The following is a 14,446-nucleotide window of genomic DNA, read 5'->3' on the forward strand; positions in this document are numbered from 1 at the left end:
TTATGACTCCAGGTGCTGAATTTCACGACTCAGCGGCGGAAGTAAGAAAAGAAACAGAAACACAAAAGAATTCTGAAGAGATGTTTAAAGCAAGGCAGGGAGCTCTGGTCCCATTAAGTCCGGCATCAAATCTGAGAGTTCAGCGTAAGAGAAAAGCAGGCACGCTGCCCGTGGTACAGAGTAAAAGGGTGAAGTTGTGCCGTCCCTTTCCCAGAAGAACTCGTGGTGGAGCAAAGAAGCGTCCAGACTCTCGCACAACTCTCAAGTTCCGTCGGAAAAGAGAAAACGGTAAGCATGGTCTGTATGGATTTTCAGATGAGCAATTAGTAATAACTGTTGTGTGTCAACCCTGTTCCTGTGTGACCATCCTGGACTGTAGCTTGACAGTGTCCGTTAGCTCTCTCCAGGTGATCTGTGTGCATGCTAAAGTTGGAGAAGCGCTAATCTAGATAACATGAAAATCAAGAAATAGGACAAAAGCCCACCCACCAAAAGCTTGTATTTCACTTGTAAAACTGCTCAGATCATCACTCAGTTATTTACTTACCTGTCTAAGAAATAAGGTCATTCAGTTTCTGAACTGTCCTCGGACAAATTCGAGTGGAAGAAGAGGATCTGCTAAAATCAGGCACACTAAGAACAGATGGCAAAAACTGATAAGTGATAGCCTGAACATGTTTAAAGAGGGGGGAAAGTGCCTGGACTCTCCCAGAACTAGAGCATCCTGGGGCAGAATTTCTAATCCTTTGTGTGTTTTAAAAGTGGTCGTCTGGATCCTACTACAGACCTACTGAAACAAGGTCCAGTGGCCTCGAGACATATATATTGAAACAGTTCCTCAAGTGGTTTTGTTGCCCCCTGAAAACTGAGGGAGAATCAGCGTCCAGAGCCATTTAATGTTAGTCAAATGCACTTCAGTGAACAGAGCACGACAAATAACACAATTTTGGCTTAGAGTCATCTCAGATTATGTGTGGTGTATTTTGTTTAAAACTAGGGAACTTATGCTCTATGACCCCTTAGCGAAGAGGTGAGCAGACTTGGGCCAAAGGGTCCCTCAGGCATTACCTGTTGTCTCTGTACTTCACTGTGCTGGCACAGGTGGGCGGCTGTGACTGAGGTCTGGCCCTTCACAGAAAAAATTTGCCAACCCTATCTATAGTATTTTGAATTTTAAAATTCTGATGCCTAAAGAAGAAACACTGGAGGTGTGTGGATCCCCAGGATCCTAGATAATTAAGATTTTACCCTGTGGTTTAACAAGTAGTTATTTCTGGCCAATTATAGTTTGAGAAATTGTGTGTGTGTGTGTGTGTGTGTGTGTGTGTTTAGGAGGGTGGTAGAAAAGAACGGCAGTATGAAGCAGCAACTCACACTCTACATTTCCTCACAAATTCCAGGCCAACCATATTGGGTTTCTCTCTATATGAACCATTTTAAAGGTATTAAATAAATTACCTATAATTCAACATATATGTTGTCACTGTTTCTCAAGTGTGCTAATTTCATCCACTATAAGAAATATGTTTTAGGGATGTCCCTGGCAGTACAGTGGTTACAACTCCACACTTCCAGTGCACGGGGCACGGGTTTGATCCCTGGTCAGGGAACTAAGACACAACATGCCACAGAGTGTGGCCAAAAAATGAACAACAACAACGATGTGATTAAACCAGCCAAGATGACTAAATATAATACCACAAAAGCTCAAAAAAAAAATAGAAAAGAAATACATTGTATATTGTAGTCCAGTACACACAAATTCATACATTACTGAAACAGAAATTTCAGGAAGCATTTACCCTAACTATGTGTAATACAATCTGATATCTTCTGTTTCATTTAACAAAGAATTCTGGTTGCAGCCCATTAAGTTTATTTTATAATACACCCATGGGTTATTGCATGCAGCTTGAGAAACATGTCATTGAGTGATGCAGATAAGCAGGGCAGTCCGTGCAGGGTCACCTGTTTCGTGTTTCTCCTTTTCCTCGCAGGACCTAGGTTGTGAGAGATGTTCCCCTCCCGCCCGTGCAGATGTTACGCTTCCCCTAGTCTTGATCATCTCATCTTATTTTCTTTCTCTTCTTAATTTAGTCTTAACAGTTTTCCTGCTTGACTTATATTTTGCCTTTTTTTATGCTAAAAATTTTAGAAATTGTAACCAGTATAAAATCAGAAGTCTTACTCTGAAAACAAAACTGCTGCTTTATTGCCTTTGATAGTTTAGTAGGGAAGAAAATAATTAGACCCAGGGAAATGTACAACATTAAGAGAGTCTAAAAGCTTTTTTAAAAAACCGTTTATTTTTCTAACCTTCAAAAGAATAAAATGAAACTGGTCTCTTTTCTACATTTCACTAATAACCATCACATTCTGAAACTGTTTAATATGTTTTCTGTTCTCAATCAATTAGAAATAGTATTTTCCATATAACGTGATTTTAAAATATTTGCAAACATTCACACGTGTGATTATTTTATATAGTCAATGGGGAAAACGTTTTCACAGGGAACATTTATTAACTTTTTTTTTTAACTCTTAAAGGATTGAAACACTTTCTGCGTGTGATACAAGCAGGTTGTTAATAGTTTTTTCTCCTCATGTGCCCCCACCTTTAGTTCTTTCCTTCCTTCCCTGCGAGAAGTAAAGCTGAGCATTTTGTAAGAGAAATGAGCAATTATAATAGATTTATAGGAAGTTAAATCAGAAGAGGACTTTCTTCAATGTACCTTCCTCTGTCTTCTCTTAAGAGATGATTTTTCAGGCAGTGTTAAAGCTTTGATATTTAGGTGTAGTGAAGGAAAATATGTAAGATGGCTCTTTGTGAACCTACAGTCTCTTCTCTACAGTGTGATCATGGTTTTAACCACATGGCTTTGTGGGAGCTGTGTCGCTTTTGTGTAAATTGAATTATCCGTCACCCTGTGCTGTGAACTAGCATGTTCAGCCTTACCTGCCACATCAGTCAGCAAAGATTATGGAATCTTTTTTAAAAATTAAGTCATGCCTTGTTTCTATAAAGTTACTACTCTGATATTTTTCTCCTAATCCTAATTAGGGGTATAGACCAACACTTAGCAAGTTCAAAAATCTTTTAATGAAATACCCCCAATTTTATATTTTATTCCCCATTATTAAAGTTTCCCCCCCAAAACAAATCAAAGGAAAGCTATGCTGATAAATATGTGCGCCCCCTACCCCTTAGAAAACGGTGTCTTTTCTGCATAAGGTGCTGAAGTGCTGACTGCACAGTTTGTACAGACAACCAAATTGGATTGGAAAAACCAAGAAGCTCCTATTTCTAAAGATGTTCCAGGGTCAACGAATGCTAAAAGGGCAAGGAAACGAGAGACATCTCCAGTCAAAACTGTTCCAAGGGCTGAGCCACCTGTGAAGAATTCTCCACAAAAACAGAGGGAAAATATAGTAAAAGGCAATCAGAATCCCAGAATCAGAAAGCAGCCGCAACCTGGTAAGAAGTCCTCTTCCTGTAAATTTCAGCACTGTAATACAGACTAATCGAGGTTATAAAGTAGTATATTGAAACAGTATAAGATCAGTTGAAATCTGTCACGTTCTTGTGGTCTTCTTTAGTTCAGACACTGACAGGACAAGTAACTTGGTTTCCCATTGTGAATAAATAAGAAAGTGCCAAGATTCATACCTTCACTAAATAGACCCTACTTTTCATTCTGCAGAAAGCCTGAACATGAACTGTTTAGCAGAGTTAAAGTATAAATGGCCTTTTTTAATGACTAAATTCACAAGCAAGTAGCATCTGGCAGTATTTTTCTGGACCATAATCAGTTATAGAAGATATTATAAGTTTGTCCAGAGGGAACTGTAAAGACATGGTTCAAAGCAGTCAGTAATCTCGAATCCTGTATTTCACTTGTATTTTTTCTTGTTTTTTTTCGGTACGTGGGCCTCTCACTGCTGTGGCCTCTCCCGTTGTGGAGCACAGGCTCCAGACGCGCAGGCTCAGCAGCCGTGGCTCACGGGCCCAGCCGCTCCGCGGCATGTGGGATCTTCCCGGACCGGGGCACGAACCCGTGTCCCCTGCATCGGCAGGCGGACTCTCAACCACTGCGCCACCAGGGAAGCCCCTGTATTTGGTTTCAAAAGGCATTAAATTAATTTTAAAAGCAGTTTTACTTTTCTACTTCTACTTGTGCGGAAGTGAATAACCAAGTCTCCTTCTGTGAGCCAGCAGCTGACTGCTGGTTCCGTGTTCCACCTGCTGGAACCTCCTCGTTGCTGGCACGTTCCCTCATCACTGCGGACCTCACTTTTCTCCCAGCTCCATGTCCCTCTTCACACCCGTCTCTCTGAGTAGAGTGCAGCTCCACCAAGCTGCAAAATCTATACATTTTACAGTATCTTCGGTATTGAGTCCTACTGTGTTGTATGTGTGGTGGTGTTTTTTGTTTAGAAAAACCTTCATTTCCTCATATCTCTGTATTTCCATCAGTTTTCTGTCTAATCTCATGATTCTACTTTCTCTCATCTACCTTTAGGTTTTTTAAAAGCCTCAAATTTAGTGGAATTCAGGGAAAGAAACTCTTGTTTTGTTGGGGTGATGGTATTATGGATGAGCTTGGTTTTTTCTTTCCTCATTGTTTAAAAAAATTTTTTCGGCCACACCTTGCAGCATGTGGGATCTCGGTTCCCTGACCAGGGATCGAACCCACACTGCCTGCATTGGAAGCGCAGAGTCTTAACCACTGGACCACAGGGAAGTCCCTTTCCTCAGTTTCGTTAATGTTGTTTATGGCTGAAGATTTTTCTGAAAGCTCCTCAGTCATATCACCGTACAGCCTGTAGAGAGTCATACCCAACACAGCCTCTCTGCTTGTCTCCCCAGGCAGTTACGAGGTGGTCTTACCCACGGGTGCACATTTCTCTCCTGCCGTTTCCCAATGCGTGCCTTCCCTGCCAGGCACACGGTGCCACCCACACGAACCACGCCTGTTGTCACTCCTGTGCAGTCCCCTCTGCTCAGCTAAGTCCACCCGGAGTCATTTCCTGATGCTCTGATCTGCACTCATTTCTCCTTTTTTTTCCATTTCTTTTTTGGGTTTTTGAGAACGTTAAAGAGTTAATTCATACTATTTTCCAATCATCTGGTGTGTCTTGGTCCTGTCTTTCCAATTAGTTTGTAAACAGGATGAGTATAGATACATACATAATGCATTGTATTCCCAGCCTTGTCATTAGAATTCCTTGTGCTGAATTGGCTTCTATATACTTGTAGGCTAATCGATTAGTGGGAGGAGGTGTGCAACTGGGCATTGGCAGAAAAGTGAGCCCAGAAAATGAAAAGTTTCCAGAATGGGTATTCAGAAATAGGGCGATTTGTATTGCAAGTGTCTGTATATATTGTGCAGCCACATTCCAAGTTAAAATTTTAAGATTACCACCTTTTAAATAATGTGTTAATTTTTTCTTTTATTTCTTAATCACCCATGCTAATCCACTTCATTTCTTTTACTTGAAATATCAGAGTTTAAGAAGGCTCAATCATTTTGTTACTGAAACTAATGGTTTTCTGTCCTTTTTAAAGTTTTCAATATAGTTTTTATTTACTGAACTCTTTAATTTTTTATAATTTATTTGGCATCATTTTATCTATATTTCTTAAAAGAGATAGATGATCAGTATTGTATTTTTAATTAATTGAAAACCTCTAGCAAGTCAGTTATTAAATGATTTACCTGAAATGACACATATGAAAATGAACCCTTTTTCTTGACTCAATACAGTGTTCTCTAGATTCGACCTTCCTCATAGTGATACTCAGTGTAAGAACCATAGTATTTAAGGATAGAATGAACTTAGTGTCAGTAAACACATCAGATCCTAAAATGAATGTGTTTCCAGTACACCCGGAGGGTTCACGAGACAGCCCTCTTTGGGCCACTTTCTCGTACCTCACCCCGTTGGGCTTTGATATTTTAAATAAAAACTGGGCAGTGGTTGATTAATTTTACCCTCCTCACCATACACACACTCTTGTCATTCTGTTTGATGACCTCATAGGCCAGAGTTTTCTCTGTAAATGTACTGTCATTGGGCTTTGCAGACAGGTTAGTAATTTATTTCAGACCTGCTACTGCTAATTCTAAAGAGGAGCACAGTTGGCTTTTCTGTCCATCCAGCCACCTGCTACAGGGACTCACTGCCCAGTATTGTTGAGAACTTTGTCCTTCATGATAATCACATTTTAAAAGGCTGAATCAAAGTCCTGAGAAGGCAAGTAAACCACCTGAGAATGTTAGTTTTCTGACCGAATGCCAGTGGGTAGATTTGAGTACCTGCTGTAAGGAGAATTATCAGTAGATGAGGAGATTTGCTTTTTTGCAGATAGAATAGAGAGGAAATGTTTTTAATGCAGAAACTGAAGTTTTAAAACTTGAAATTAATTGGCGATTCTGAATATTCTTACTTTTCTCATTTTTTATTTGTATCGTAACGTATTATAATTAAACATCAGTACGGTTAAAAATCATCTCTATTTTGAACTTAGGTGGTTTCTCTAATAACTTGCCAAGGGAAATGATTTCTAAGAAAGTACATTAACCTTCTATGATATACACTTTAAACTTAGAAATTCTTAGATTCTCACGAGATTGTAAGCTCTCTGAGGGCAGGAGTCTTGTTTTCTTGTTTTTGTTTTTTTCTCTTTGTATATTTCTTTAGCTGAGCAGTATGCCTTGTGTGTAGGTCAGTACATGCAGGTTTTTTTTGTTTGTTTGTTTTTGTTTTTTTGCGGTACGCGGGCCTCTCACTGTTGTGGCCTCTTCCGTTGCGGAGCACAGGCTCCGGACGCGCAGGCTCAGTGGCCACGGCTCACGGGCCCAGCCGCTCCGTGGCATGTGGGATCTTCCTGGACCGGGGCACGAACCCGTATGCCCTGCATCGGCAGGCAGACTCTTAACCACTGCGCCACCAGGGAAGCCTGAGTACATGCAGTTTTGAAGGGTGATTTCTTTTTAAATTAATATGCACATTCCTTAAGACTTGTTCCTTGGTAAATACATTATAATACATCAGGAAGTTGGACAAGACCTCACTCTGGTAATAAAAATTTAACATACAATTTATGCAACATATCAAGAGGTTTTTCTTGAATATGTTGACTTAACTGTTGATTTTCACTGAACCATAGGAATATGACAAAGAATTAATTCTATGGAAATCAAGTGTTATGTGTCTTTTTTTCTTTTATGCTGAAGCCAAAGGAGAAACTTCTTCACAGCTTCAATCAGAAATTTCAGATGGTCGAGAAGATGTTATTAGCATAAGTACAGCTCAACCAGAAAATATCACAGTGGCTCCAGAAGACCCACCTGAAAACTCCATTGTCAACTGTGACTCCCAGGCCCTAAATATGTTGGCTGATCTTGCATTAAGCGCTGCTACCTCTACCACACCATCCTCTGAGCCCAGAAACTTGCCCTGCTCCTCTGAATTGCCACAGAACGATGTTTTGCTTTCTAAAGAACATTCTTTGCGTGGTACATCAGACCATGAATATCACAGAGGAGTTAAAAGTCAAAAAGGTGGACCGTTATCCAAGCCCTCCTCTGATAAGAGTAATCTGACATCAGACCCCACGGTCAGCCAGGAGGAAGAAAGCTTGGTTGCTGGCATTCAGGCCCCTGCAGAAGCCCAGTCAGCACTGCCCGAGGAAACCCTAGAAAGTTCCGACGCAAGCCAAAGCTCTGTCGTTGCTGTGGAGCATTCCTATGCCCTGCTCCTTGCAGAACATTCAAAGAAGCATCTACAGCAGAGAGGGGCCCCAGGCCCTGCGTTTGCCAAGAATGGCACAAAAGGCCCTGAAGCGGGAACCCCAGTGGGGAAAGTGATGCCATTTCGGCATCAGCAGGTCACCTCCCCACTGCAGCAGCTTTCCGAGGCCCCAGCGCTCAGGCGCAGGAGCGGGGTGCTGCCCTCCAGCCTGCTGGACTTCTGCCGCTCTCGTACCGTATTCAGCTGTGACGGCTCCTTTAAGGTCACTTTCGTATGGGAAGCAGATTACGTGTTCAGCTTAGACGGCAAGTAAGTATAGCAACAACCCCCTGGAGAAGACTGTAGTCAGAGCACTGCACGGGTGAGTGGGAGTGACACTGGATGAAAACGGATGAACTTTTCTGTTGAGATAAATGTAGCGAGAAGGGATACTTGTGCTAAACCCTGGGGAGGGAGAAGGAAGTGTGTAAAATCCAGTAACTTGGGAATAATACCAAGCAGATTCACTGTAATTATTTGTTATATCAACTTCATTTTTATTTTACTCATTGTTTCATGTTCATGTAATTTTTAAAATAAAAATGAACACAAAAACTAAGGTTAATAATTAAGGCACTTACTTATAAGATAATCAACTAAAATAGTCATTTTCAATGATTTTGGTTTCTTCTTTCTTTAAAATCTCAGGCCCTGGAATACTGATTTACCAGATACCATGGAAGAAGTGAAGCTTTTACTTCATATGTGGGTAGCTCTGTTTTATAGCAATCAAAACAAAGTCATACAATCATCCCGAAAAGTAGTAGAACACAGCAACCCAGCAAAATACGTGTGCATAAATAGCACGTTAGAATCGTTTGAATTCAGTGAAATTGAAGAGTCCTCCGGTGTGGAAAGGTGCTCCGTAGACCCTCTGTTGGAGACTAATGAGGCTCCCAGAGGTCCTACTGCCAAAGTGTCCTTCCCAATCACTGACCCCCTGCTTCCTTTCATGAAACCACCGCCTGTGAGAGGCTTGGAGCTTTGGGTGCAGAATGAACAGAAAGAAATGTTTGCAACAGCAGGTCATCCAGAGACCCCAGAAAGCCAGAATTTCATCTATTCCTGTAATAATGAGGTAGGTCAAGCTGAATACTGTAAATGCTGGTGTTATTTTTGAAGAAATATTTTTTGTACGTAAAATCACATTCATAACAAGGCATTGGTTTCTTTTAGGAAAGTGGATTCTCTAGCTATGTAAAGGATTAGAATGCCAGAAACTTAGTTTACAAAGTCTGGATTGTCTGCAGGTGGAGCTTATCTACCATCCTGATTGAAGAAACAAAAGGAGGAAAAAAATCGTAGGCCTCAGATGATCTGGGAGCCAACCATAATTATGTAGCTTTTTAGTTGTATGATTTGGGGCAAATTACTTGTTCTCTGAGCTTATTATCTTTTAAAAGAGGTGAATAATACTTATTCTGTTTACCTATAATAGTGTTTATGGATCAAATGCAGTAATAATAAATATAAAAAATCTTTGATAAACCTTAAAGGAAACTAAAATTGAATATATTAAAAAATATTTTTAAAAACAAATCCTGAGGGCTTCCCTGGTGGCGCAGTGGTTGAGAGTCCGCCTGCCGATGCAGGGGACACGGGTTCGTGCCCCGGTCTGGGAAGATCCCACATGCCGCGGAGCGGCTGGGCCCGTGAGCCGTGGCCGCTGAGGCTGCGCGTCCGGAGCCTGTGCTCCGCAACGGGAGAGGCCACAACAGTGACAGGCCCGCGTACCACCAAAACAGAAAACAAATCCTGAGACAGTAAATAAAATGCCAGACCTCTCATAGTCTGCAGATAACTGTTTGTAAATATGAAAAATACACTTTGTTTCATTTCACTGTTCTCAACTGATAGGACAGATAATCGAATTTTTTTTTTTTTTTTTTTTGCGGTACGCGGGCCTCTCACTGTTGTGGCCTCTTCCTTTGCGGAGCACAGGCTCCAGATGCGCAGGTTCAGCGGCCACGGCTCACGGGCCCAGCCGCTCCGTGGCATGTGGGATCTTCCCGTACTGGGGCACGAACCTGTATTCCCTGCATCGGCAGGCAGGCTCTTAACCACTGCGCCACCAGGGAAGCCTGATAATCGAATTTTAATTGGAGCAAATTAAAAAGTTGTATCAAGATTCTAAGTAAATGGATTGACAAAATACCTGCCTTTTTAAGCTTTCAGAGCAGATTTATTACAGAATAATTTTACATGGGTTTGGGCACCTTCAGTGCCTGTGTTAACATTGAGTTTCTGTACCTGGGCTTCCGTGGGGATTTGCAGGTCCAGGGGTGAGCCTCAGAGGGTCTGTGAGTGTCTGCAGATGCTCATCTTCATCAGAATGAAGACTGGTGGAACGCTGTGGGCCAGAGACTGGTCTGAGCCCTTCACTCGCATTAGCTCAGTTAATTCTCACACGGCCGGGTGAGGTAAGGACCGTGCCACCCATCTTATAGGTGAGAAGACTGAGGATGGAGAAGTACAGAATGGCCTGGAGGCACATAGTAAATTGTCCGGCCAAGACTCAGATCTGGACACTCTAGCTGTTTCTCAGTGTCTAATTCTGTGGATGTATTTATGTATATATATGCACATATGTGTGTGTTTATATGTGTACACATAAAATATATGTTACGTGTGTATGCGTTCTTTTTCTGAGGATGGGGTTCATAAATTTCATCTTATTCTCAAAGAGATACATAAAATCACTACCTTAGAATAAGAAAGTATTTATGTTTAGTCAGGCAGATTTTAATTATTACATATATATTTATACACACACTAGTTTCTTATAAAGTATTTTCGGTCGTGGTAATATATATTAACTTACTTTAGTAATGTCCAATTAGGGATGATTTTCTTGCAAACATGAAAGAGTATTAAGTAGAAAGTAGAATGTTAAAATTAACGATTCCTAACACTTTCTATAGCATATACTTAGAAATATGTTTCCGTCATCTTCTTGAATACTGTACCCATACTTTAAAGGTGCACACACCTTTAAATCCTGTACCACTCCCTATTCTAGGGCAAACTAGGATTATCAAAGTTTTCATTTCACTAAGAGCACAGGCATGGTGAGATTCACGACTATGGCCCAACATTATCAGCCGCAGTACGATTGGGAGGGTCATAGAACTGTTCTCAGAATGAGTGTGCCATCAAGAGTTTTCTACGCTTTGTATCTGGCCAGTCGTGTCCCCTTAAAACCAAGTCTCAGCTCCTCCCTGCCAATTGCTCAGGTCAGTGTCTTTCTTTGACTAAGGCAGAAATGTTTTTAACAAGAGATTTGAAACACAGGTCCTGACTTACAACACGACTGCTTCAAAATCTGGCAGGAAATCTGTGGCCGTAGTGTTCCAGAGCTACAGGTGTAGGTCAACTGTATGGTCAATCCACTTTACCATATTCTGAACAAGACCATTCTTCAGCCTTTAAAAAAAAGAAGAAAAGAAACAGCCTTTTTATGAGGTTATCAAAATTGTCCAGAGGTATTTCTGTTACTGTTTATGCTAAATCCTTTCTGGTACTGTTTAAATCAGTCCTTTTAGTTGAGTTTATTAATGCAAGCTGCACTGTGTTTTCTGCTGCTTTGTTGAATAGGGAGGTATTAAAATGAGAGAGAGATTATGTCCAGTTATAAGCTAAGAAGACAGCTAAGGGGTAAGGGACTTTTATTTAACAGGATAGAGATTGATACCTTGGGAAAGCTGCTTATCAGTGTATTCTGAGTACAAGAGATAATAATTAGTGTTTCCTCATGGGAACATTCCAGATGACAGTGCATTTATAGTCTAATTGAAAGCTGGTGTTTAAAATAAGTTATTCTTTGCTTTAAAGATTATCTTTTAATATTACTAAAAATAATTTAAATTAATTGAGCACTTTTTCCTCTACTGCTGCATTTCTGAATTAAGTGATGCTATTTAGCAAACAGTCTGCATTTTCAAGTCTTTAAATTGCCAGTGGTCTAGCCACTTTTCTTCCCAAAAGTCCATTAAAAAAAAAAAAAAAAAAAAACAAGGCTGTGCAACTAAGAAAGTTTTGGAGTTCTCGTGTGTGTGTATTTAGATAAAACAAATTCCTATTTGGGGGGTATTTTAAGCCTAAGAAGAGAGGGATTTGCTTGACCTCTACCCTATGAAGATTCAAAAGAACAGAGCAAACTAAAATTGATCTTTGTCTGTTCTGTTCTTCACATATGTAAATGCTTGAAAAAAAGATCTATTTGGCCCTTGATTTTTTAAATTAATTTATTTCTTTTGCTTTTATCATTTCAGATAATTGGGGGGAAAGCCGAACGAGAGTCGTCAGATAAACTAGAGACCTCTAATCTGGTGCTTTCTAGCATTGGAAGTACCCAAACTAATGGATCTTCTATTCCTGCTGAAGATAAAACCTTTGAGCCACTTGATGGCACACAGGTGACATCTTATAATGATACTGTCACACAGTCCACATTCGCCAGGACTTACGATGGGATCAGCAATCCGTCAATGATTTTTCAAAAGTCTGTGTACAGCACCCTTGAAAGCAAAGTTGATGTTTTTCATGCAAAAATGCAAACAAAAACAGGTGCTTTGCAGGGCTTTATCCAGCATAGCAGCCTTATAATCAAAGAATGTCAGTCATCCTTGGAAGGGGAGGATGATACGGAGTATGTAGTGATTAATCTGGAACGAGTTACATTCAGTTTTGAAAAAAATGCCTATGCACCAATACAGACAGAAGTTGTAAACAGAGCTGATAAACCTACACCCTTTAATGTGGAGTTGATTAAACAAGTATCACCTGCTACAAGCCTTAGACATCCTGTGTCCGCATTTGAAAAGACACAGGGTCTTAGGGACGTTCCCTCTCTGGCAATGTCAGGACAACAAGGCGCTAAGTACCTTTGTGCCTTCTCAGTGAGTAGAGAGATACTTGCTAAAGAAATGTGTTCATTACAGAAAGGGCAGGCTGTTGCAGGCTCACCATCGCCGTCTGATAATTGCCTTGTAACAGAGGCATTATCACTAGTTAAAAGTTCTAGTTATTTGTCACCCAGAGAAGAAATGAAGCTCTCTCAAGAATGTTTTCTGTCGAGCCAGAGTCTCTTCAGCATCTCTTCGGAAGAGACTGTAGAGTCGTCCCAGCTTGAAGAAGTAGTCTCATCGTCAGCTTCTGATCCCTTGGAAGAAAAAGATTCACTTGACTGCATCCCATCAGTGAGGAATGCTTCGGATGGCTCTTCAGAACTAAAGAATGACAAGAGTGGTCTAAACAGTGAACATATGAGTTTTGAAACATTTAATTCTGCATTTACCAAACAAACCAGCCTATCTGTGAATAGAGAGGAAGTCAGCCTCGAGTTATCAGAGGAGGATTCTGACCTTGACCTCACTCTCACCATATCACCGCCCACGAGTCCCTGGGAAGAAGCATCCGCTGGTGAGATGGAGCAGCAGCAGGAGGCCCCGTTACCCTGCTTAGAGCTTCAGGAGACAGCGGAAGAAATAATTGAGCCTGAAGAGGTGCCTGATGTGAACTCTGCTGATCACACGTCAATGAAACCACGAGAAAGTGAGAGAAAAGGTGATAACTTACAGACAGTGGCTTTCATACTTTCGAAAGAAACCTGTGCCCTTGAGGTTGCAGAGGAAGTTCAAGTTGGTTCAGACTTCTCCTTCAGTTGTTTTTTTTGTTTGTTTTTTTTTGTTTGTTTTTGTTTCTGTTTTTTTTTCCCCTCCTTCAGTTCTTTAATTAAAGAAGTGTCACCAGCTTCTAGTCCTGACTGCCAGGTACCAGGTGAAGAAGCACAGCCAGCTTGGGCTGTATTTCCAAGTAGTTTTAAACTCTGTGATGCACACTGTGAGAAAACTGACAGATCCTCCCAGGTTGAAACAGTAGATTTGGCCATAACAGAAAAAGAAAATTCTTTTGTTGGTCCCACCCATCCAGTGGGACAAGATAACTTAACTCAGATATAGAAGGAAAAATACCAAAATTTAATAACGATGATATTTTGTGGGATTTTAATTTTATTCTTTATGTTTTCCCTGTATTTTCTACGGTCGGAATGACTACTTTTACAGGCAGAAAAAAATAATAATGCTTAGTTTTGTTTTTTTTTAAATCAAAGTAAGAAATCAGCCAGGTTATTACAATTCATTGTCCAACTTCTTACCTCGCCTCAGCCATGTAAAACGGGGGTTGACCGAGACTTGGAAGAACCACCCAGACTGGCAGTGGCAGCATGGTTGTGTGAATGAAATGCAATGACTTTTCTCCGGTAACTTGCAGAGGAGACCTAATAAAAGCATCTTGAATAAGGTCATTACCCCTTCAAAGGAGGAGGAAGGCTGTGTCATAGCCTGACATGCCTATTTCTAGTACTCGCCTTTGTGTGAGAACAGCATGACTGGATTATCAGCAAAAGAATCTTAGGAAAAGGCCCTGCCAATAAGGAGTCAAAGTCATGTGAAAGGGTCAGAGGAAGAAAGACCAAGGACTCAGTGTGGGAGGGACTTCCCAGACATACTGTACAACAGACAGAAAATAGGCACCTTCCTCACCGTCATGAGGAGTAATTCACATCCTGTGACATTGCTTTCTGTCCTTGATTATCTCAAATACAAGAAAATATTATCAATCAGCCTTTCTGAAAAGTACCAATAGCAAT

General features: G+C 40.8%; 1 protein-coding gene across 1 annotated transcript in view; it reads left to right on the top strand.

Moving 5' to 3' along the window:
• LOC149750855 (protein TASOR 2-like) overlaps positions 1-14,435 on the top strand; it is a 28,406-nt gene extending 13,971 nt beyond the window's left edge. Inside the window, exons 10-14 of the mRNA XM_089902622.1 lie at positions 1-288; positions 3,233-3,475; positions 7,239-8,064; positions 8,443-8,872; positions 12,066-14,435. Coding sequence (XP_089758748.1) covers positions 1-288; positions 3,233-3,475; positions 7,239-8,064; positions 8,443-8,872; positions 12,066-13,754 — 3,476 coding nt within the window. The 3' untranslated portion in view covers positions 13,755-14,435. The remainder of the gene's footprint in view (positions 289-3,232; positions 3,476-7,238; positions 8,065-8,442; positions 8,873-12,065) is intronic.
• Positions 14,436-14,446: the final 11 nt, after the last annotated feature.

Source organism: Delphinapterus leucas, chromosome 1 (assembly GCF_059928025.1).
Source record: "Delphinapterus leucas isolate spDelLeu-1000000601 "Yukka" chromosome 1, BTC_Dleu_Yukka2, whole genome shotgun sequence".
Taxonomy (NCBI): domain Eukaryota; kingdom Metazoa; phylum Chordata; class Mammalia; order Artiodactyla; family Monodontidae; genus Delphinapterus; species Delphinapterus leucas.